The sequence below is a fragment of the Perognathus longimembris genome, chromosome 28, assembly GCF_023159225.1.
Source record: "Perognathus longimembris pacificus isolate PPM17 chromosome 28, ASM2315922v1, whole genome shotgun sequence".
In the NCBI taxonomy this organism is placed as follows: Eukaryota; Metazoa; Chordata; class Mammalia; order Rodentia; family Heteromyidae; genus Perognathus; species Perognathus longimembris.
The window spans coordinates 60,928,065-60,951,325 of NC_063188.1; the positions used below are offsets into that span (position 1 = coordinate 60,928,065).

Consider the following 23,261-nt stretch of genomic DNA (forward strand, 5'->3'; position numbering starts at 1 on the left):
TAGTCCTGGGTGTCCTCAAACTCAAGATCTTTCTGCCCTAGCCTCTCAGGTGCTGGAATTAAGAGACCTTCCTCTCTAGCAGGCACTTTAGGCCTAGAACTCCCTTGGGTTTTGCCTCTAGGCTGAAGCTCCAGGATTTGTGTCACACCTGCATTTCAGGATTTCTTTCTTTTTTCTTTTGGTGGGGGTCTGGTTAACTGGAGATAAGAGTGTCAAGAATTTTTCTGCTCTAACTCCAAACGAATCGCTAGATCTCAGCCTCCTAAGCAGCTAAGATTATAGGCGTTACCTACAAGCACCGAGCTGGAGTCACTCACTGTTAAGCCAACACCTTGACCCTGAGTACTACACCATTTCCCCCTTCCCCTAAGAGCCCTTCCCCTCAACTAGAAAGCCAGCGACCTGGCACTCTACCATCTGAGCCCAGTGTGTGGGTGAGGGGGACAGGCAATTCAAAAGAACGAAGTGACCCAACCGAAAAGGAACAAGCAGAAACTGCAAAGGGGAAGGTGCCCGATAAGAAGCGCAACGGTATGTGGGAAATAGGTACAGAGAATACTCGTTAAGATACAGAGAAAGCTGGATTTAGGAAAAGCTAAAGGGGAGGGGGAACCTGAAGCATTTTTATCTTTTTTTTTTTTTTTTTTTTTTTTGAGAAAGCTGAGACAACTTCAAGGCCAAGGAGTGGGAGTAGCGGAGGACAAGGTTTCAGGGAAAATGTTAACGGAAGGTAAAAGTCCCCAGGGCTACAAGGCTAGAAAAGGCCCGAGGCAAAGAAAGTCTCCCCCAGCCACAGCGTCAGGTGAACGTGGATGGAGAGGCTGTGAAGTGTTTAATGAGCACAGAAAATGACTGGCAGGTATTTTTTAAGCCAGAAGGGTAATGCAGGTGGGCCCCTGCTCTGAGCCCTCGGCTCCAACGTAGGCCTCAGCCACACCCATACGGCTAAAGATGCGTGCGTGTTCCCGTGAATACCAGGCCAAGACAGAGATTGAGACAAAACGAGACAGAGAGATAGGCAAGGACACCGAGAGGGGGCTGGTGGGAAAGGGAGAGAGGAAGAGAGAGTGGAGGACAGAAGAGAGCTAAGGCACTATGGGCTGTAGTGAGGCAAAGTACTTGAGAGCTCCTGCTGGAAGACTCCAGAAGATCCTCAAACTTACCCTAAGACTATAGAGGGAGTGTATGTGGGGTAGCTTTATAGGACTGGTTTCAGGGTTACCAGGCAGTAATGGTTACTGAATAGGCGTGTCACAGAGCAATTTAACCCGCCATGAGTGGCTGGAGAGCAAGCTTAAGGCACCCCAGAAGTATGACTGAGTGGTGAGGGGGGCCTGAGGCTACAGACAAGGGGAGGAGGGGCACTGGAAGGCCGGCTCTCAGCTCCCCCTTCCCTCAACCTCAGCTGTCACTCACTACCCCAACAGTCGCCCAGGGGGCGGGCCCTGAGAGGTGGAGATGGGGGGAGGGTAATCTTGGCAGGCGCCTGCTGCGTGGCCTAGGTAGGGAGTGCTGAGGGGGGGGGCGGACGCCGGGGGGGGGAGGGGTGTTGAACACGAGTGGGAAGCGGAGAGACACGGAGAGGGGGAGGGGATCGGGAACCATTTGAATGAGAGGAGGGGATCACGGGTAGAGTGGACTCCGGGAGGTAGGGCAGGCAAGGGTGTGTCTGGGGGCCACCCTCTTGAGCCAGGTAAGGGAAGCAGGTGCGTAGCTGCGTTTTGTGTGTGTCTGTTTGTGCGTTCTCAATGCAGTAGGCCCTTTGGTAGAAAGGGGGCGCCGCCTTCCCCGGAGGCAGGCTTCAAGGCTCCGGAGGCTATCTTTTCCTCAACTAATGGGGCCCCGGGCGGGGGCTCTAGCTCCGTATCCAACGAGACTATACTCCACTCCGCAATTTCCAGGCGGCCACTGGGCTGGGAGTCTCGCGCCGGGGGCCGGCACTGTCTCGCGAGCCCCCTCCCCGAGTCAGCCAATGGGGTTGGTCGCTGGCACCGCCCGCCTGCCTGGTGCAGAGCGCTGGGCGCTGCGAGCGGCGCTGCCATTTAAAGGGGCCGCGACCCCTGTCCAGGCTGCTAGGGAGGGAGGTGGAGAAGGAGCACGGGGCCGTCGCTGTCTGCAGTTCTAGGCTTGTAGCCGTTACAGTTACCCTGCCTCAGGTAGGGGTCGGGCCGGATCAAGCCAAACAGAACCTGCAGGCGATATTTCACAGTAGCCGGGAGGGGGGTCTGAGGAGAAATCGTAGCTCCAAAATGTCTTCCTGTAAATGCCTGAGGTGGGGGGTGGGCAACTGGAGATGAGAGGGCTGAGGAAGCAGTGGGAAGGGGGGACGGACGGACTGGGCTGAAGGGAAGTGGGCTACTCTAGGTAACTGGGGAATTGGGGGGGAATGGTGTGGAACGGGGGAAGGGCTGGGGGAGGACCTGGTGAGGCGGGGAGGGGGGGTGGGGCCAGACCTGATGGGTAAAGGCTTGGGAGCTGGGGGCTACTAGGAGAGTGGGGAGGGAATGTAAACTGAGGTCGTGGGGGCGGGAAAAGCTCTTGAGGCGATGGCCTGAGGAGACTCTGTGGGGACGTTCAACCCGTGTGGGGAAAGGTAAGGGGGGGAGGGGAACTGGTAGTTGCGGTGTGTGTGCAGGGAGGGGGTCGGACGGGTAGAACGACCAAACTGCTTGGTGTACGTGGGCGCCAGGCCAGGCCGGGGAACGCCACTCCCCAGAGAGGGCGATGTATGGGGGTGGCGGGGGTGGACCTTAGAACTAAAGCCTCTGGAAACGCTTGTCTGTTGTGGTGAGGGGCGGAGGGGTGAGAGAGTGGACATTAGGACTAAAGCCTGTGGAAATGCTGGTCCGTGGGGGTGGGCTGGGGGCCTGTTCATAAAGAATTATAAGTAGATGATGGGGTGTGTCCCAGAGCCTGTATAAGGAAGAATTCTAAGACTACCTCTACTGCCCCCTCTTCTAATCTGCAGTCCATACCCAGCCATCCTGATGGACCCCAGTGATTTCCCCAGTCCATTTGACCCATTGACCCTGCCAGAAAAGCCCCTGGCTGGAGACCTTCCAGTAGACATGGAATTTGGAGAGGATCTGCTGGAATCTCAGACTGCCCCAACTCGAGGATGGGCCCCCCCTGGTCCTTCTCCGTCCTCCGGAGCTCTGGACCTGCTTGATACTCCTTCTGGCCTGGAAAAAGACCCTGGAGTAGTCCTGGATGGAACCACTGAGCTACTGGGGCTGGGGGGGCTACTCTATAAAGCCCCCTCTTCTCCAGAGGTGGACCATGGTCCTGAGGGGACCCTTGCTTGGGATTCAGGAGACCAGACCCTAGAACCTGGACCAGGGGGCCAAGCCCCTGAGGTGGTGCCACCTGATCCACGGGCTAGGGCAAATCCCTCTTCTGAGGGGCTGCTAGATCCTTTGGCTCCTGATTCTCCAACAACCCTGCAGTCCTCCCATATTGAAGAGGAAGAGACAACCTCCATAGCTACAAGGAGAAGGGGCTCCCCTGGGCAGGAGGAAGAGCTTCCCCGAGGGCAGCCACAGAGCCCAAATGCCCCCCCTAGCCCTTCAGTGGGAGAGACTCTAGGGGATGGAATCAACATTTCTCAGACCAAACCTAGGGGCTCTAGCCCCCCTGCACATCCTTCTTTACCAGGTAGGTTGCCTAAGCATTTGGCAGATCAGGGCTGGGGAAAGGGTGGAGATAAGGAAGGGTGGCTCTGTGCTTTGGAAAGGAGGGTGAAAGGAGAAGATGGGAAGAAATAAGCGTAGGGATATGTGGGGGAAGGAGTTGAGGTTTGGGAGGGAGGAGTGGCGGTGTGTGTTGAAGATTAAGGAAGATGTGCAGAGAGCACAGGGACTATGCAAACGGAATCAGGGTGTTTTCAGAGACAGCATTTGTGGGAGAGGTTCCCTTTTTTCATATCCCAGGGGGTTTGGTATGCCAGGGTTCATTCATCCATTAGCATTTGAGGGAGAACACTAGGCTTCTTGGCTTTCAGTATTTTGAGCTGTTTGATTCTAGATGAGAGCAGAATTTCTGGGATTGATAGATAGTAACTAATCTTTAATGTCCACAACAGCTTACTGATTTCAGTAGAATGATAGAAATTCTGCGTCTAGCCAGGTGCCAGTGGCTCACACCTGTAATATGAGCTACACAGGAGGCTGAGATCTGAGGATTGCCATTCAAAGCCAGCCCGAGTAGGAAAGTCCATCAGACTCTTCTCCAATTAAACACCAAAAAGCCAGAAGTGTAGCTGTGGCTCACAGTAGTAGGGTGCTAGCCTTGAGCACAAAAGCTCAGGAATAGTGCCCCAGCCCTGAGTTTAAACCCCAGGACCAAAACACACACAAAAATTTCTGAGTCTAGTAGTGCGTTTCTGATAGAGGGAGAGCCTAGATGTGAGAGGCTCTAGTTTCTCCCCTGCACTGACTAGTGTCTGCTCTCCAACCTGTGATGATCTTGGGACTTACATAACCATCCAAGTCCAAGGATAACTACCCATACATTAATGCTTTGTTTCCTTTATTGCTTCCTTTGGGTGGTTGCATTTAATTTTGCTGGTAAAATATAAAATCCTCATGACAGATGTGTTGCCTGTATGTCCATATCACCCAGTGTTTGGGACAGAAAGATGCCAGAAGGTATAGGATATATGTTTCTTTAATGGAGAATGGTTACACATACCCCCCTTCCCTTAGTACAGAGCCTGAGGTAACCCTGAGAAGGGCCCCAAGAAGCCACAGGCACTGAAAGCATTTTCCCTTTCAGTTTTGAGTAGTTCTTCCCCAGGAATGGAGGTGGGGGCTGGGCGGGGGGGTGGTGGTGGTAAGGGCAGGCTCATAATTTAGGCTGTATTCTGCTTCCTTTGCAGGAGATGGCCTGACTGGGAAGGCGAGTGAGAAGCCGCCTGAAAGGGTGAGGGGGGGAGGGAATTGGAAGGGGTCTGGTTATCTCTAGGAAGGACAGACCCTTCATTTTCCCTCTCTGATGTTGAGTGTTGTGAGACAGGAGGGAGGGAGCTCTTATACCTTCTGTTTCAGAAGAAAGTACAGCCTCTTTTTATCCCCTTCTCTTAAGGGTTGGGCCAAAGGTCCCTACACTCACTCCCCCCTCCCATTTCCTATCCTTCCCCAATCTCTATACTCCTATTAGCCCGTCTTTTGGGTCAGTTTTGCTCCCCATTTTTCCAAGGTACAGAAGAGAAGCGAGCGCGTTAGAAGAGCAGAGCCTCCAAAACCTGAGGTTGTGGATTCCACTGAGAGCAGTGAGTAGAATTTGAGGATGTGTGACCTTGGAATTCTGGGTATGGGCAAGAGTTGAATGTGGGATACGGCAGGGCATGGATCTTCTAGCTCATGTAGTCTCTCTCAGGCAGAGTGTGGAGTGCGTGTCTCTGCTATGTGTTGGCATGGGAACCAGGGGCAGTGGGAGAAATTGAAAGCAAGAGCAGTGAGAATGAAGAGTTTCCTGTTTCAACTATGCCATCCCTGGCCTCAGTCCTCTCTTTTGAAGCCTCTCCCTTCCTCTCCCTGGAATATTATCAAGTAACTAGGAGTAAGAGACACCCCTTGGTTAAGATACCAATATAATAGGGGAGGAGTGGTAATAGCTAGAAGAGGGATCCAAGGAATCCCAGAGATCCCAGGATTAGGATTGAACTAACTGTTAGTCTGGTCATCAGATAGCTGGAGACCTGGTCTAGCGGCCTTTTCTCGCTGCTTCCCCCCTAACTCCCACAGTTCCAGTGTCAGATGAGGATTCTGATGCGATGGTAGATGACCCCAATGATGAGGACTTTGTGCCATTCCGGCCCCGGCGCTCTCCTCGCATGTCCCTACGCTCAAGTGTGTCACAAAGGGCTGGGCGCTCTTCGGTGGGCACCAAGATGACTTGTGCACATTGCCGGACACCATTGCAGAAGGGGCAGACAGCCTATCAGCGCAAGGGGCTGCCTCAGCTTTTCTGCTCTTCATCTTGTCTCACCACTTTCTCCAAGAAGCCCTTGGGCAAAAAGACCTGTACCTTCTGTAAGAAGTACGTGAGAGCCTTAGGGGTGTGGGGCAGGGGTTAGGGTGGGAGTTATGACTCAGGCAGAAGACTGTATTGGCAAGAACCCAGCAGAATGGAGCTGGGAGAGTTAGTTTAGAAAGATGGTCAGAGAGTATTTGGCTCTGTGATTGTCAATCCAAGGAGAGGGAGAAAGCTGCTGAAATGAGAGGGTAGTCCTAAGTGAATACTCATACCTGTTCCCCCTTCCAGGGAGATCTGGAACACCAAGGAATCAGTTGTGGCACAGACTGGTTCAGGAGGCGCCTTTCATGAGTTCTGCACATCTGTCTGCCTTTCTCTGTATGAAGCCCAGCAACAGCGCCCCATCCCCCAGTCTGGGGATCCTGCTGATGCCACTCGCTGCAGCATATGCCAGAAGACTGGAGAGGTGAGGATGCTTGGTTGGGCCTGGCCAGCCCTGACCTGCCCCCCTGATTTTGGGGAAGCAGTGGTCAGGCCCTGTGGAAATGGGGTGTGGGGGAGGAAAGGCAGCCATCATGTGGGAACACATTCAAAGATAGAGCTTCTCCAGGATGTGTGCAGCTGGCCCTCTTTGCCTCCCAGGACCTCATCATCAAGTCGTCAAGCCTGATGTACAGGTTGGGGGGTCCCTAGGCCTCCTTTCTGCTGTGAAGGTCTAGGGTGAGGTGGGGCGGGCGGTGGTGGCCAGGCCCCAGCTCAGGGTGTATATGTGTGTGTGTGGCAGGTCCTGCATGAGGTCAGCAATGGCAGCGTGGTGCACCGGCTCTGCAGCGACTCTTGCTTCTCCAAATTCCGGGCCAACAAGGGACTGAAAACCAACTGTTGTGATCAGTGTGGCGCTTACATCTACACCAAGACCGGCAGCCCTGGCCCTGAGCTTCTCTTCCACGAGGGCCAGCAAAAGCGGTTCTGCAACACAACGTGCTTGGGGGCATACAAGAAGGTGGGGCCGAGGGAGTAGTGCTTTAGAGGGTTGTGGAAGTGGGTGTGGTTCTTGGGGGATAAATAAAGGTGCCTGATGGGTCTGAGCTAGGAGAAATAAAACAAATAAAAGGGGGTTTCAGTTGTATCTGTTATGTTTTATTTTTTGAAGCTGGCTGGTGGACAGAGGCCTTTGTTATACCATCAACTATACTTTTTTTTGTATGCCTGAAATATTTCATGTTTAAAAAAATTTAAAAATAAAAGTAAAGGGACAAATCCAGCCTCAGCCTCTCCTTCCCCATCCTCACAGAAAAACACACGTGTGTACCCATGTGTCTGGTGCAAGACCCTGTGTAAGAACTTTGAGATGCTATCACATGTGGATCGTAATGGCAAGACCAGCTTGTTCTGTTCCCTGTGCTGTACCACTTCTTACAAAGTGAAGCAGGCAGGGCTCACTGGTAGGTGCAAAGCCCTCTTCTCTGAGACCCCTGCTGGCCTTCCTTCTACTTCCCATACTCTTCTGTTCTAGAGTAATCCCTGCTGCCTGACCTCAGCCCCAACCACATCTTCCTGTGGATTTTCTGTTCCATCTTTGCCTTACACATTCTGTGTGCTCTCTCTTTCTCTCTCTCTGTCTTGCTCTTTCTCTCTTTCTACGCCCCAGGCCCACCCCGACCCTGCAGCTTCTGCCGCCGCAGCCTCTCTGACCCCAGTTACTACAACAAGGTTGACAGCACAGTCTACCAGTTCTGCAGCCCCAGCTGCTGGACCAAGTTCCAGGTACTCTAGACCCTGGACCAGGGATAAAAGGGTGGCAGCAGCAAAGAAAGAGAAAGGGTAGGGGAATTGGGGTAGGTAGGCTAGGTAGAGCAAAAACAAGACTGACCTCCTTTCCTCACCAGCACCACACACATCTTTCCCCTTCCTTACTTGTCTTCCTTCCCTCCAGCGCACAAGCCCTGAAGGGGGCATTCACCTGAGCTGTCACTACTGCCACAGCCTCTTCAGTGGCAAGCCTGAGGTCTTGGACTGGCAGGTAAGACCCTCCCCACTCCCTCACATCTTGCTACATGTCTGAAAGGGTCTTTCTCCTCGATTGAGATGTTACAGTTCTGCCCTCACTGCCCTGTGCCCTCCACCTCAGGACCAGGTGTTCCAGTTCTGCTGCCGTGATTGTTGTGAGGACTTCAAGCGCCTTAGGGGTGTGGTGTCCCAGTGTGAGCACTGCCGGCAGGAGAAACTCCTGCATGAGAAACTTCGATTCAGTGGTGTGGAGAAGAGCTTCTGTAGTGAAGGTAAGGAAGTAGGGGAAGGGGCAGAGAACCTTTTTCTTCATTCCCAGGGAGAATGACAGAGAACGTGGAAGGTTTGGAAAGCGGTCCAAACTGCAGAGCCTTCTGCTCAGAATGTTCTACTTCATCTAAGGCTTTGAGCATGAGGAGTTGTTTTGAGGAGGTTGCAGGTGTAATGCCTTAAAACAGTTGGGTCTTCTGCTCGTAAGTATCTGATCCAGGATTCTGCTTTCTCTTCCTCTCTCTTCCAGGATGTGTGCTGCTATACAAACAAGACTTCACTAAGAAGTTGGGCTTGTGCTGTATCACTTGCACTTACTGCTCCCAGACCTGCCAACGTGGAGTCACTGAGCAACTGGATGGCAGCACCTGGGACTTCTGCAGTGAGGACTGTAAGAGCAAGTACCTGCTGTGGTACTGCAAGGTAAGGAATCTCAACATATTGGAAAGTATTCAGAAAGAAGGCTACAGGGAGTGTGAGCTGTAACACTGACAATAGAGTGTGAGCGGATCTCCAGGGTGTGGAACTGGAAAAGCACATGGCTTATCCCAAGGAAGAGGGCCCAGTATATTTTGGAAAGAGAGGTCTGACCATCCTACTGATGTCCTCAGGCTGCCCGGTGCCATGCATGTAAGCGCCAAGGGAAGCTGCTGGAGACCATCCACTGGCGTGGTCAGATCCGTCATTTCTGCAACCAACAGTGTCTGCTGCGTTTCTATAGCCAGCAGAACCAACCCAACTTGGATACCCAAAGTGGGCCAGAAAGCCTTCTGAACAGTGAGTCCTGGGCAGGGGGGGCATACTGCCGGAACTGGCTTGGACTCTTCTATTTTTTTTCTTTCTTTTTTTTTTTTTTGCCAGTCCTGGGCCTTGGACTCATGGCCTGAGCACTGTCCCTGGCTTCCTTTTGCTCACGGCTAGCACTCTGCCACTTGAGCCACAGAGCCACTTCTGGCCATTTTCTGTATATGTGGTCCTGGGGAATCGAACTGAGGGCTTCATGTATACGAGGCAAGTGCTCTTGCCACTAGGCCATATCCCCAGCCCTGGCTTGGACTCTTCTAATCCCAGACCCATCCCCTTTCTTTTTCCTCTGTTGTATTCACTCCTTCCCTGGCCAGAGCTCTCAGTACTGTGCTCTCTTAGGTTCCTGACCTTGTGAGTACCAGGGGCTCTTGGGAGTTAGAATCTGCTGATTTCCTCTTCTGCTATATTTTTAGGGAGTAGTACCCACCCAGGGAGGTTGGGGCATGTAGGGGTTGTGGTTACTTTCAGAGAGAAGAAAATAGCAACATAAGCTCTACTTTTTATGAGGCAAGCACTCTATCACTAGGCCATATTCCCAGCCCAGGCTCTACTTTTTAGCAATACCAGAAACTGTTACTGTTTTTAAAATGTCACTCTGCCACTCTGTGGACACTATAAACTCCTGAAGGCTAAGTGGAAAGTTGTTGTGGAGGGATAGAGTGTTTCCTTTTTCTTGGTAGCTAGAAGCAAAACAACTTCTTGGCTACTATTGCTGGGACACAGAGAAGATTAGACCTAGGATATGGAGGAGGGGGAAATCCTAGACTTTCCATTTCTGTTGATTATAACTCTCAGTGAAACTCTCCTGGAACAGGAGTGAGGAAAACAAGAGAGCTACTTAACCTTCATTTCTTTTGATCTACAGGTCAGTCTTCTGAGTCAAAGCCCCAGACACCTTCTCAAACCAAAGTGGAAAACAGCAACACAGTGAAGACCCCAGAGGAAAATGGGAATTTGGGCAAGGTCTGGGCAAAAGCCAAGGGGGGAGAAGCTAATGTCAGAGTAGAGTGCTGTGGTTGGCAGTACTGATCATCTTTTGTCTCTTCAGATTCCTGTGAAGACCCAGTCAGCTCCAAATGCTCCCACCCCACCCCCTCCACCACCCCCAGCAACTCCCCGCAAAAACAAAGCTGCCATGTGTAAGCCACTGATGCAGAACCGAGGCGTCTCCTGCAAGGTAGAAATGAAGTCCAAAGGGAGTCAGACAGGTGAGCCAGGGTACCTAGATGCCATAGACTGAATTCTAGAGTCCTCAGCTTCTATGTCCAACACCAGAAAATTGCTTTGGTGGCTGAAGTATCATGCATATGGTTGTTCTAGAATCATAGAATTGTCTCTTAACATTTTGTTCAAGAGCAGTTTTGTACTACTGAATACATTTTAGTGCTTTGGGGAATGAAGTCCTGGGTCAGATGTGACCCATCTAGCAAGGTCATTGAGAAGATCCTTATCTTGTCAACAGAAGAGTGGAAGCCACAGGTGATTGTGCTACCCATTCCAGTGCCCATCTTTGTGCCAGTGCCTATGCATCTGTACTGCCAGAAAGTCCCAGTGCCTTTCTCAATGCCTATCCCAGTAAGTGTCCTTGCCCTTCTTGGTCCCTCACTCTTTATTCTTCGAAGAGTAAAACCTACTATCTTCCTTATTCTCATCATCTGGCATCTTCATATTCCAGTGTGGGCATTTAGTTGGTATTTGTGCCTCTAGGTGCCTGTGCCCATGTTCTTGCCCACTACATTGGAGAGCACAGACAAGATTGTGGAGACCATTGAGGAGCTGAAGGTGAAGATCCCTTCCAACCCTTTGGAGGCTGACATCCTGGCTATGGCAGAAATGATCGCAGAGGCCGAGGAATTAGACAAGGCCTCATCTGACCTTTGTGGTATGCCATGGATAACAATGATGCCAGATATCGGGTGCTACTAGTGTGTCTGCCTACCAGGGTGGAGAGTGGTGATCTTAGTGCTGGGTAGTATGGGGGACTAGTTGGCATGAGCCCTTTGAAAACCTAGGGCGCTGGGCAGGAGCTGCAGTGACTGAAACAATTTCTCTGAACCTCCCAGATCTTGTGAGTAACCAGAGTGCAGAAGGACTTCTAGAAGACTGTGACTTGTTTGGACCAGCTCGAGATGATGTTCTGGCCATGGCTGTTAAGATGGCCAATGTCCTGGATGAGCCTGGACAAGACTTAGAGGCAGATTTCCCCAAGAGTGAGTCATTCCCCCTGAGTATGGCAGCATTTGTATTACTAGGAAAGGAGTGTTTCTTGTGACCCCAGTCATGGTCATTATGACCTTAGGACATAGGTTCATACAAGGAAATACAGTTTAAGATAGCTGGTCAAGACATTGTACTCTTCTGAGTTTTGTGTGTATGTTTGTGTGTCCGTGCGTACACAAGCTTTACATTTTTTTTTTCTGGTGCTAGTACTGGGGCTTGAACACAGGACCCCTTACTGTCACTTGGCTTTTTCACTCAAGGCAGTCTATCACTTGAGCCATACCTCCACTTCAAGCTTTTTGCTGGTTAACTGGAAATAAGAATCTCAAGGACTTTCTGCCCAGGCTCGGCCTCTAACCGAGATTCTCAGATCTCAGCCTCCTGAGTAGCTAGGATTACAAGTATGAGCCAACATCACTGGCTTTTTTTTAACCTTAAGTTATGGTAAAGAACACATATAAATTTTACCATCTTCACCATTTTTATATCCATATTGCTATAAAGCTTTTGAGTCCAATGAAGCAGACAGGTTCATCTTGCATCAAGTAGGCAAGCAGCAAAGGTGGAATGGAAGGGTTACAGGGTTGAGATCTTGAGAAAATGATTCCTTCTTTCTTTCATTTCTGTTAGATCCTTTGGACATTAACCCCAGTGTAGACTTCCTCTTTGACTGTGGCCTGGTAGGGCCTGAGGATGTGCCTACTGAACAGGACCTTCCCCGGACCATGAGGAAGGTGAGGACTTCAGATGCTGTATCCACAGAAGGAAGGCAGAGGCCCAAAGGGGAGAGGGTGTTCTTTTAACTAAGGCAGAAACCTTAACATGACCTTCCTGTTCTTGGCCTCCTTTCTCTTAACACTAGCAATACTGAGGTCTAGCCAAACTTTGCTCTTCTCCTACTTGACAAGATCATCAAAACTACTCTGGGGATTTCTGGCATAGAAGTTTCTGTGTTCTTACATCAGCCCCCAACCCTGGTGGTAAATACTACCCTGACTGGCTTCGATGGTGCCCTGACCTTACTTTTGATACCCTTCTCTTTTCTTCCAGGGTCAAAAACGGCTAGTGCTTTCAGAAAGTTGTTCCCGGGATTCCATGAACAGCCAACCCAGTTGTACTGGTCTTAACTATTCATACGGTGTCAATGCTTGGAAGTGCTGGGTGCAGTCAAAATATGCCAATGGAGAAACAAGCAAGGGTGATGAGCTGCGCTTTGGCCGTGAGTACCCAGGGGAGGAAGAAAGGCCAGGGGAGGAGAGGAAGGGTAAAGGGGACTGTGATTCAGCTGAAGATGTCTAGGTATGATAAGGGTGTAATCACTTAAGGATGTTCTATGAAAATGAGGATGAGTTGTAGATCGAATAAAGGAAGATACTAAGCCTTGCACAGGAAGCTAACAGGTGTCATCAGGAGACTGAGATCTGAGGATCAAGGTTTGAAGCCAGTCCAGGCAGACATTTAAATCCAAGAGATTTATCTCCAATTAACTAGCAAAAAGTCAGGAGTGTGGTGTGGTACCAACTTTGAGCAAAAAAGCTAAGCAAGAGTTTGGTGCCCTGAGTTTAAGTCCCACTACTGACACAAAAATAAAGAATAAACAAAGGGAGATGCTAGGGCTGGGAACATGGTTCAAGTAGTAAAGCACTTGTGTAGCAAGCACCGGCTCTACGTTCAAACCTCAGTAAAGATATGGGGGCTAGGGCTGGGGATATGGCCTAGTGGCAAGAGTGCTTGCCCCATATACATGAGGCCCTGGGTTCAATTCCCCAGCACCACATATATAGAAAATGGCCAGAAGTGGTGCTGTGACTCAAGTGGCAGAGTGCTAGCCTTGAGCAAAAAGAAGCCAGGGACAGTGTTCAGGCCCTGAGTCCAAGCCCCAGGACTGGTCAAAAACAAAAACAAAACAAAAACAAAGATATGGGGGCTAGGGATGTGAATCAGGTGGTGGTAGAGCACTTACCCCAAAAATGCAAGGCCCAGAGTTAAGCCCTAGTACCCCCCCCCATTTTTTTTTAATTAAAGGGAATCCAGACACTGCTGCCTTATGCCTATAATCCTAGCTACTCAGGAGGCTGAGATCTGAGGATCATAGTTCAAAATCACCCTGGGCAAGAAAGGCTCTGAAACTCTTATTTCCAAACACACACACACACACACACACACACACACACACACACACAAGTTAAAGAGAAATGCTATAAAGTTTCAAGGCTGGAGGGTGAGTTTATTCAGAAGCTACATTTAACTAAAGAGTTAATAGTGTAGAGCGAAATGAAATTTACCACGTGGAGTTTTCTTAATTCCATTCACCTCTATTTGTCACTGCAGCCAAACCCATGCGTATCAAAGAGGACATTCTCGCCTGCTCAGCTGCTGAGCTCAACTATGGTCTGGCCCAGTTTGTGAGAGAAATTACTCGACCCAATGGTGAACGATATGAACCTGACAGTATCTACTATCTGTGTCTTGGCATCCAGCAGGTATCCCTTTATATACAGCCTTATTCTCTTCACCCAACACAGCTAGACAGATCCTGCTAGAACAGTTTCTAGCTCACTTCCTGTTGTCATTTGTCTCCTACCCTCACCAAATAGGCAGCTGTCTTTAAACTCCTATGATAAATAGGATATAAGATGTTTATACTTTCTTATAATCAGAGTTTGGTTCTAGACTATTGGTCAAGAATCAGTTGTCATTACTATGTGGAACCCCTTTGTCATCCTTAAACCTATTCTTAGAGGAGAGGGCTGGGTTTCTTGAGTGATAGGCTAATGTTGAGTTTTCACTAGGAGAGGTCAGACATGTATGACCTGACAAGTGGGCTTTGGGCTTCTGAGGAACATTTCCAAGCCTCCTTCTCTTCCAGCAAAACCACAGTACTTAATGGTATAAAGATATTTGAAGGAAAGCACACTGGGTCATCTAATCAAGCAGGTGTTTCCCTTACCTCCTAACTATCAAGCCCCGTGTTTGGGGCTTTCAGCACAATTTTCTTTCCTATAGAACTTACAATCTGGCTTTCTGTGTGTCTCTTTTTCTTCTTCTAGTACTTGCTGGAAAATAACCGAATGGTGAACATTTTCACGGACCTTTACTACCTGACTTTCGTTCAAGAACTCAACAAGTCTCTGAGTACCTGGCAGCCCACACTCCTTCCCAACAGTAAGGGACATGGACTTAGTAACTCCTATTCCCTCTCCTCCCTTCTTCCACTTCCAACTTCCAACTCTGTGCTATCTGGCCTGTCATTCTTCAGGAAGAGTCCAAGGGCCAGAGCATGCAGATGACTGCCTCAAGATTTAGAACTAGAGAATCAGGAGCCCCTGCTGTAGAACATGAGATCAAGACTTAGGACTAGTCAGATGTGAATGGCTCGCACTTATAGTCCTTGCTACTCAAGAGGCTGAATTCTGGAGGATTTTGGCTTGAGACCAGCTAGTGCAGAAAAGTCCTTGAGATTCTGCTTCAATAACCAGCCCAGAACAGGGCATAGCTTAAGTGGTAGAGCACCAGACAAGCACTCAAGCCAAGTGAACATGAGGCCCTGAGTTCAGACTTCAGTACCACCAAAAAGATGAACAAAAAAATAGTCCAAGCATGGTGGCACATGACTGAAATCCCCATACTTGGGAGGCTGAGTTGGGAGGATCTCCAGTTTTGTTTTTTTTGCCAGTCCTGGGTCCTGGGCTTGGACTCAGGGCCTGAGCACTGTGCCTGGCTTCTTTTTGCTCAAGGCTAGCACTCTGCCACTTGAGCCATAGCGCCACTTCTGGTTGTTTTCTATATATGTGGTGCTGAGGAATCAAACCCAGGGCTTCATGTATACAAGGCAAGCACTCTTGTCAATAGGCCATATTCCCAGTCCAGGATCTCCAATTTGAGGCTAGCCTGGGCTATAAAATAAAGTTTCCAAAAAACAGCAAAAAAACCCCCAAAACCCAACAACAACAACAACAATAACAAAAACCCCATCAAACTCAAGTCTAAATAACTATCTCTAGAACAGAAATTAAAAAAAATATTTCCCAGGTTTGGTTGAGGAAAGCAAGCAAGTTAGTGTGGGTTTATATCTGTCTGCTTACATGGATGGGTGGCTTAGTGGTAGAGTACTTGCCTAGCATTCACGAAGTCTTGAGTTTGTTTCCTCAGTACCACATAAACAGGAAAGGCTGGAAGTAGCACTGTGGCTCAAGTGGTAGAATGCTAGCCTTGAGCAAAAAAGCTCAGGGACAGTGCCCAGGCTCCGAGTTCAAGCCCCAGGATTGGCAAAAATCTATCTGCTTGCAACTTGTTGATAGAGAGAAAAATTCCATGTGGAGAAGGAAAGTGTATAAAAATACCCAGTCCTGGCTTGGAATGTGGCCTAGTGGTAGAGTGCTTGCCCAGCATGCACAAAGCCCTGGGGTCGATTCCTCAGCAACACATAAACAGAAAAGGTTGGAAGTGGCTCTGTGGCTCAAGTGGTAGAGCACTACCCTTGAGCACAGAGAGGCTTAGGAACAGTTCCCAGGCTCTGAGTTTAAGCCCCAGGACTGACAAAAAGAAATATCCAGACCTAATGTGTACTATCTCTGTATGTCAAGATTTTTTAATCTTGTTTTGTTTTGTTGAGTGTCAGGTTTTACATACGGTAGTCATTCACTTAGATGAGACACATGTCGTACTTGTGCACAGACCTTGTTGTGCATAAAGCAGTTGAGTTGGGGAAATTGATCCCTCCTGACTGGCCTATCCCCTTGTCTGTTGCAGATACAGTATTCTCCCGAGTGGAAGAAGAGCACCTCTGGGAGTGCAAGCAGCTGGGGGTCTACTCACCCTTTGTCCTTCTGAACACACTCATGTTCTTCAACACTAAGTTTTTTGGACTTCAGACTGCTGAGGAACACATGCAGCTCTCTTTCACCAATGTGGTACGGCAGTCCCGCAAGTGTACTACTCCTCGGGGTACCACCAAGGTGGTGAGCATCCGCTACTATGCCCCAGTCCGCCAGAGGAAAGGGCGAGGTATGAACTTGTCTCTATTTTGTTGTTTGTGCCCCCTCTCTGTTTTCCCCTGCCATGCCCCATCATATTTACCAGGTTGGTCCTCTCCTCTTCCATTAGCTTTCTTTCTTTGTGTTGTTTGCAGAATGATGAAAATAGCTAGTCCATCTAGCTTATGAGCTAGAAGTGGCTATTGTATAAATAAGAGCTTATTGGGTTGGGAATGTGGCTTAGTGGTAGATTGCTTGCTTAGCGTGCATGAAGCCCTTGGTTCGATTCCTCAGCACCACATAAACAGAAAAAGCCAGAAGTGGCACTGTGGCTCAAGAGCGAAGCCAAGGACAGTGATCAAGCCCTGAGTCTCAAGCCCTAGGACTGGCAAAAAAAAAGAAAAGAACTTACTATGCTGCTTCTGTCCCACTTTTCCTGATTTCAGTGCATTTACCTAATTGCCTACTTTTTGGCAGAGGAAGATGTGGACAGGTAGGAAGCTGTTGGGTGTGTTTAGCTGCCAGCAAAAATATAACAGTAAATGATAGGCTTTCCTTGATTCCAAAACTATATTAGTCTTCTGGCCTTGGAAATTTATTCTGTCCAAGGGCATTCTTTAAAGGTCCCTTTTCTGGACCTGTGCCTGCATTTAGAATGATAGGTAGAGGTTTGGGCCATCATTGTTTCCCTGTCCTAAGTAAAGCCTAATGTTGCAGCATAATCTTTTATACAGTTTGTATAACTTCTAAGATGATCTCTTTAAGATGTCAACTTGGGGGGAGATTATAAAGAAAGGCTTTGGAGAAGTGGGTCTGTGGGCCAAGTGGTAGATTGCCAGCCTTGAGTGACAAAGCTAAGGGACAACACCCAGGCCCTAAGTTCAAGCCCCAGTACCTGTACACAAAGAAATGGAGAGATACACACAGATTTTGGCAGTGAGAACTTGAGAGGGTTGTGGAGCAGCCCTCTATGGAATGACTGGTTGGTATGGAGATATTGACCATCTCTCTTCACCACCTCCTATTTTATCTCTCTCTTACCTGTTCACTTGCTCTCCCTCTCCCTCCCCACCATGCTTCTTTCTCTGGGCTTGGATGGAACCTAGGACCTTGCATATACTAGGCAAACCAGACCCATTTTATTTCTTCCTGAGACTGTATTTTGGGTCCTTTAGGCCTTATCCCTATTTCCTGGGAGGTGGCTTACTGAGCATGTGCTCTTTTTTTTTTTTTTTTTTTTTATTTTATTTTATTTTTTTTATTATCAATTGAACATAAATTTTTTTTTTTTTACAAGGTGCTGTGCAAAGAGGGTGCAGTTACATAGTAGGGCATTGTGTACATTTCTTGTGATATCTTACAACCTGTTTTGAGCATGTGCTCTTAAAGAGTCTGGGTCATTTCCCTTCTCTACAGACACTGGTCCTGGAAAACGGAAGAGAGAAGATGAAGCACCTGTGTTAGAACAGCGTGAGAATCGCATGAATCCCCTCCGCTGCCCTGTCAAGTTCTACGAATTCTATCTGTCAAAATGGTGAGTTGGCAGGTTTACTGGCGTGGCATTAGCATACAGATACAAGGGACCTATTTTGCCTTGGTACTGATCTGTCTTTCCACCTTCACCCCCACCATTGTAGTCCTGAAAGCCTCCGGACTCGGAACGATGTGTTTTACCTGCAACCTGAGCGATCCTGCATTGCTGAGTCACCTCTCTGGTATTCTGTGATCCCTATGGACCGAAGCATGTTGGAGAGCATGCTCAATCGGATTCTGGCTGTGCGTGAGATTTATGAGGAACTGGGTCGTCCTGGGGATGAAGACCTAGACTGAGCCCATGTGCCACCTGTATCCATCTTTCACATCAATGTCTGTTCTGTGGCTACTCCCTGCAGAGTGACTGGCCCAAGAAACAATGCTACTCATTCTGAAGGGCCCTCACTTCCCCTTTCTACTCACCCATTCTCTGCCTTCCTAGGGAACCCTTGCCTTTAACCTTCTTCTTCTTGGTAACCATTAAACCTTCTTCTTCTTCTTCTTCTTCTTCTTCTTCTTCTTCTTCTTCTTCTTCTTCTTCTTCTTCTTCTTGGTAACCATTAAACCCCAATCCTTTGTACTCATGGGCCAGTTCCCCAGTGATGGGCAAAAATTTTCTAGCCCATTGCTCTTTATTCTTCACAGTAATCCTTTTTCATGGGACCAGATTCTGGTGGAGTGTTAATAGCACTGGTGATCCTGTTGGTGGGTTTCCTGACCCATCTGTGTAGATGAAGCCCCTTGTTCCTAAGTCTGACTTAGGGAAAAACCCAGCTGCCTTCTCCGCCCTGTGCCCATTGCCTCGCCCCCAATTTTCCAGTATCATACAAAAAGGTCTTATTTGAAATGTGTGAAAGGAATAATGAAATGAGGACCATTTACAAGCATTTACAATCTTCCCCTCCTATAAAACAATTGTTTGTTGGTAGCCTTTCACCATCATGTCCCCCACCCTACCCTGGCAAGCACCAGCCCATCAGTGCTATGGTTTATAAAGGGTTCCAAATGCTTTTTTTTTCCTCAAAGGCAGAGAATGACTAAGTATAGGGAGCAGACCCCTGTTGTGCAGACTGTTGTCCTCTTGGTTTATGTGTTTGTCCTCTCTACCATCTTAGGTTGGTATGAACCATGGTGTCAACTTGCTTAGCCCCCTCTGTAACTGCCTCCCTTTAGTTCCGTGAACAGAAATCCCAAGGCAAAAATCACCTTCTGACTTTGATTGGGGCTGGGTTCCCTGCTCTTGTTCTCTCCCTATCATAAGAGCCAGGCCAAGCCTGTGGGGGCCTGGCTTATGCAGGATGGGTCTGTGGTCCAAAGATAGGTGAGGAGCTGTAGGCATAGGGCCCTACCTCTACTACCTACATCATCTCTTCTCCCCATCTTGCCTTTGTGGGCCCAGAAAACTATTAATGATTGGCAAAGGGGGTGCCCAGTCCTTTCCCTGTTGGCTTTGCTGTTTCCCAGCCTCCTTTTTGTGTTTTTATAACTGTTACCAGTTTAGCCACTGTTTAAATTGTATATATTGTTATAAGGCACCTGGCCTGTCCCTTCAGTGAGCCATGCCCACCCTTGTGTTGTAGTGAGAAGCTGTTGTCACAACTAACCTTCTGTCTCTGGAACTGTTTGTTTCAAATAAAGAATTAAAATTGTCTTTTGCCTTGGGGGAAGGAATGTGGTCCTTGAAGAGAGTATAGGGATGTAGAGGAGCTATATGAGCATTACAGGTGTGAGCTGCTGGCACCTAACTTTTTTGTGTGTGTGTACTGGCACTGGAGTTTCAACTCAGGGCTTCATTCTTACTCAGAGTTTTCACTCACAACTGGTGCTCTATCACTTGAGCCACACCTCTATTTCCAGCAGTGGGTAATTTCAAATCTCTCAAAGCATAGAGACGTTAATCTCAGTTTGAGAATCATTCTTGCCTACTTAATTCAATGAATTACTAGAAACATTGTGGTTCTTTCAATAACAAGTTATAATTATTAATTATTATTATTACTATTTTCCGGTCCTGGGTCTTGAACTCAGTGCCTGAGCTCTGCCCCTGAGCCTCTGTGCTCAAGACTAGCACTCTACCACTTGAGCCACAAACCCACTTCCTGCTTTTTTTGTTTATGTGGTTCTGAGGAATCGGACCCAGGGCTTTGTGCACGCTAGGCAAGCACTCTACCACTTAGCCACATTCCCAGCCAGGACTGGGTATTTTTACACACTTCCCTTCTCCATGTGGAACTTTCCTCTCTATCAACAAGTTGTAAGCAGATAGATTTTTTATTTGCCAGTCCTGGGGCTTGTACTTAGGGCCTGGGCACTGTCCATGAGCTTCTTTTGTTCAAGGCTAGCCACTGGTGCTCTACCAATTGAACCACAGTGCTACTTCCAGCTTTTTCTGTTTTTGTAGCACCGAGGAATCAAACCCAGGGTTTCATGCATAGTAGGAAACACTACCATTAAGCCACATTCCCAGCTCCATAATTTTTTATTCTCAGGGACTGGTATCAGTTGAGCCATGCCTCCTACCCCTGCCTGTTGCTGGTATTTTGGGAACAGAGTCTCATAGACTTTTTTGCCTGAGCTAACTTAGAAATTAAATCATCTAAAATTAAACCTTCTGAGTAGTTATGATTACAGGCATGAGCCACTGGTATCTGGCTTAATTTTAATTGTTAAAACATTCAGAATGCCACACACCAATGGCTCATGCCTATAATCCTAGATACTCAGGAGGATGAGATCTGAGAATCAAAATTCCAAGCCATTCTGGCAAAACAAAATCTCAAAAACTTATTTCCAAATTGCCAGTGAAATGCTAGAATAGAGAGGCGTGGCTCAAGTGGTGGAAGGCAAGCTTGTGAGCATGCAGATCAAGTGAGAACCCAAAATGCTGAGTTCAAGCCCACATGTGTATACACACACACACACACACACACACACACACACACACGGGCAATGTATAATTGTTTATCAATGTCTCCCAGAAAATTCAGAAATGCCACAAGGAACTGGGTTTTCATGAAGAGTGGTCAATAGTTTGTCAAGCAAAGTGAAGGTACAAGGATACAAAGGCACAGAGGAGAGGCCTAACACAACATGGTGCGTGTGTGTGTGTGTGTGTGCCTGCATGCAGGAAAGGGCAGCTAGGCAACGGGAACGGGGGGGGGGGGGGAAGAGTGTCTTGAAAGGGGAGGGTAAAGCTTGTGTGAGATGATAAAGGAAAAATAGTGATCAGCTTGTAAAAGGCATTTAAGGCCATGCCCTACTCTCATAGGTTGATTTGCCATCTGGATTTACTCAGAACATTCCTAGTTTTAGCCCTGAAAGTTGACCATCCAAAAGAAACCCCTCAGTCTGTCATTCCGGAGCAATAAGACTTTATCCTAGACAGTATGCTTGTGGCTCTTTATCCTAGGAGAGGAAAGCCATTGAAGAACTTTTCTCAGTGCTGGGAGCACAGCCTGTGATCAGCACTCAAGAGGCTGAGGCAGGAGGATTGGGAGTTCCAAGCCAACCTGGACTAAATAGTGAGATTTTGTCTCTAAAAACAAAGTGCTGATAAACTGGTGGAATGGCTCAAGTGCTAGAGTACCTGCCTAGCAAGCTAGAGACCTTGAATTCAACCCCAGAACGGACCCTCAAAATCCCCACAAAACACAAGGTAGGGAATTTGCCTAGCAGGCATAAGACCCTGGATTTAATCCTTTTTTTTGGCCAGTCCTGGGCCTTGGACTCAGGGCCTGAGCACTGTCCCTGGCTTCTTTTTGCTCAAGGCTAGCACTCTGCCACTTGAGCCACAGCGCCCCTTCTGGCCATTTTCTGTATATGTGGTGCTGGGGAATCGAACCCAGGGCCTCATGTATATGAGGCAGGCACTCTTGCCACTAGGCCATATCCCCAGCCCCCTGGATTTAATCCTTAACACCACAAAAAAACTTTCACAAGGACTTTCACAAGAATTGGCAGCATATACTTCATGTGTGGATGAGATGTGGGAGGACTGGGTGCTAGAGGAACTCAGCAGAAGAACAGGGAAAAAGTACCAGACAGGAATGGTAAGTGTTGGCTTCTGGCACCTGGCAGGCTGGAGTTCCAGGGCTCAGCTCTATGTGTCACCTAATCTATACGGGCTTCAGTATCCTCAGCTGTAAAATGGGAGCAATATGTATTCTACCTCAATGAAGGCAAGGATTAGAGGAGATAAGATTTAGTTTAGTATTTTAACAAGTGCCTGAAGCAAGCATGTTAACAGTCATTAATTCTTGGAGTCCACACTTTCTTTCATGTAGGAGATTATTGTAACTATGGAAGAAAAGGGAGACTCACCAGTCATTTGGCAGGCTAACTGATTATATTTTAGTGTGAATAAGTTTTATTTGGCGTTAATTCTTCAATCTATCTGCATTTCAAGACATTTATATGTAGTTGAAAGGCTTTGTTTCTGAAAAGGAATTTGGTGAGAAATAAGAAAGGGACCCAAGAGGGCTTGGGGTGGGAGGAGCTGACTCAAGTGGTGGAGTCTGTTCTCTGGACAAGGCCCACAGTACAACTCACAAGGGGGTGGGGGGGCAAGATGAACCTTAGTACAGAAAAGGCCCTAAATTCCATCACTAACACCAGGAAGGAAAATATTTTGTTTTGTTTTGTTTTTGTTGCCAGTCCTGGGGCGTGGACTCAGGGCCTGAGCACTGTCCCTGGCTTCCTTTTGCTCAAGGCTAGCACTCTGCCACTTGAGCCACAGCGCCACTTCTGGCCATTTTCTATATATGTGGTGCTGGGGAACTGAACCCAGGGCTTCATGTATGCGAGGCAAGCACTCTTGCCACTAGGCCATATCCCCAACCCCAGGGAGGAAAATATTTTAAAAGGGGACAGGCTACTGAAACATAAACATTTATTTGGGATCCCAAAGATTAAAGGAGAGAGATGGTGAATTTCAAAATCTTGAGCCCAGTCCTCGTGGCTCACACCTGTAATCCTAGCTACTCAGGAGGATGAGATCTGAGGATTGTAGTTTGAAGTCAGCCTGGGCAGGAAAGTAAGTCCTGAGACTCTTATCCAATTAGACACCCCCTCCCTGAAACTAGAGCTGTGGCTCAAATGGTAGTGTGGTAGCCTAGCACAGAAAATGTTAAGAAACAGTACCCAGGCCCTGAGTTCAAGCACCAGTGATGACACACAACAACAAAATGAAAACTAAGAAGCGGTTTCCAGGCCCTGCGTTCCATACCTCAGTGCTGGCACCCAAAAAAGAGCTTATCTTGATTGGACATTTGGAGAGTAGAGGTTCTTTCCTACAGCTGCCTAAATTGATGAGCGAGTTTTCAACTACTTAGTCAAAGACCTAGATAGAGCCTTCTCTTCCCAGACTTACCCTTAGCTACCTGTCTGAGTACAGGGCAGACCTTTCCTTACTTTGATCACTTTTCTTGTAACATCCAGAGCCTCAAACATATACTTTGTTTCCCAAAAGGG

General features: G+C 48.3%; 1 protein-coding gene across 3 annotated transcripts in view; it reads left to right on the plus strand.

The window, feature by feature from the left end:
* Zmym3 (zinc finger MYM-type containing 3) overlaps positions 1-18,273 on the plus strand; it is a 24,472-nt gene extending 6,199 nt beyond the window's left edge. The window contains exons 1-25 of one of the 3 annotated variants that reach the window (XM_048335547.1): positions 1,640-1,693; positions 2,969-3,654; positions 4,877-4,920; positions 5,203-5,269; positions 5,745-6,039; positions 6,265-6,442; positions 6,761-6,979; positions 7,271-7,421; positions 7,628-7,743; positions 7,913-7,999; positions 8,108-8,258; positions 8,507-8,679; positions 8,868-9,033; positions 9,929-10,026; positions 10,112-10,271; positions 10,526-10,638; positions 10,771-10,945; positions 11,127-11,273; positions 11,914-12,017; positions 12,334-12,502; positions 13,615-13,766; positions 14,334-14,448; positions 16,036-16,290; positions 17,676-17,793; positions 17,897-18,273. In XM_048335547.1, the coding sequence (XP_048191504.1) occupies positions 2,988-3,654; positions 4,877-4,920; positions 5,203-5,269; positions 5,745-6,039; positions 6,265-6,442; positions 6,761-6,979; positions 7,271-7,421; positions 7,628-7,743; positions 7,913-7,999; positions 8,108-8,258; positions 8,507-8,679; positions 8,868-9,033; positions 9,929-10,026; positions 10,112-10,271; positions 10,526-10,638; positions 10,771-10,945; positions 11,127-11,273; positions 11,914-12,017; positions 12,334-12,502; positions 13,615-13,766; positions 14,334-14,448; positions 16,036-16,290; positions 17,676-17,793; positions 17,897-18,089 (4,113 nt within the window). In that variant the 5' untranslated portion in view covers positions 1,640-1,693; positions 2,969-2,987 and the 3' untranslated portion in view covers positions 18,090-18,273. Of the gene's footprint in view, positions 1-1,639; positions 1,694-2,012; positions 2,157-2,968; positions 3,655-4,876; positions 4,921-5,202; positions 5,270-5,744; positions 6,040-6,264; positions 6,443-6,760; positions 6,980-7,270; positions 7,422-7,627; positions 7,744-7,912; positions 8,000-8,107; positions 8,259-8,506; positions 8,680-8,867; positions 9,034-9,928; positions 10,027-10,111; positions 10,272-10,525; positions 10,639-10,770; positions 10,946-11,126; positions 11,274-11,913; positions 12,018-12,333; positions 12,503-13,614; positions 13,767-14,333; positions 14,449-16,035; positions 16,291-17,675; positions 17,794-17,896 lie in introns of those variants that run through there. The other 2 variants (XM_048335545.1, XM_048335546.1) reach the window with 2 other exon arrangements.
* The last annotated feature ends 4,988 nt before the right edge of the window (positions 18,274-23,261 follow it).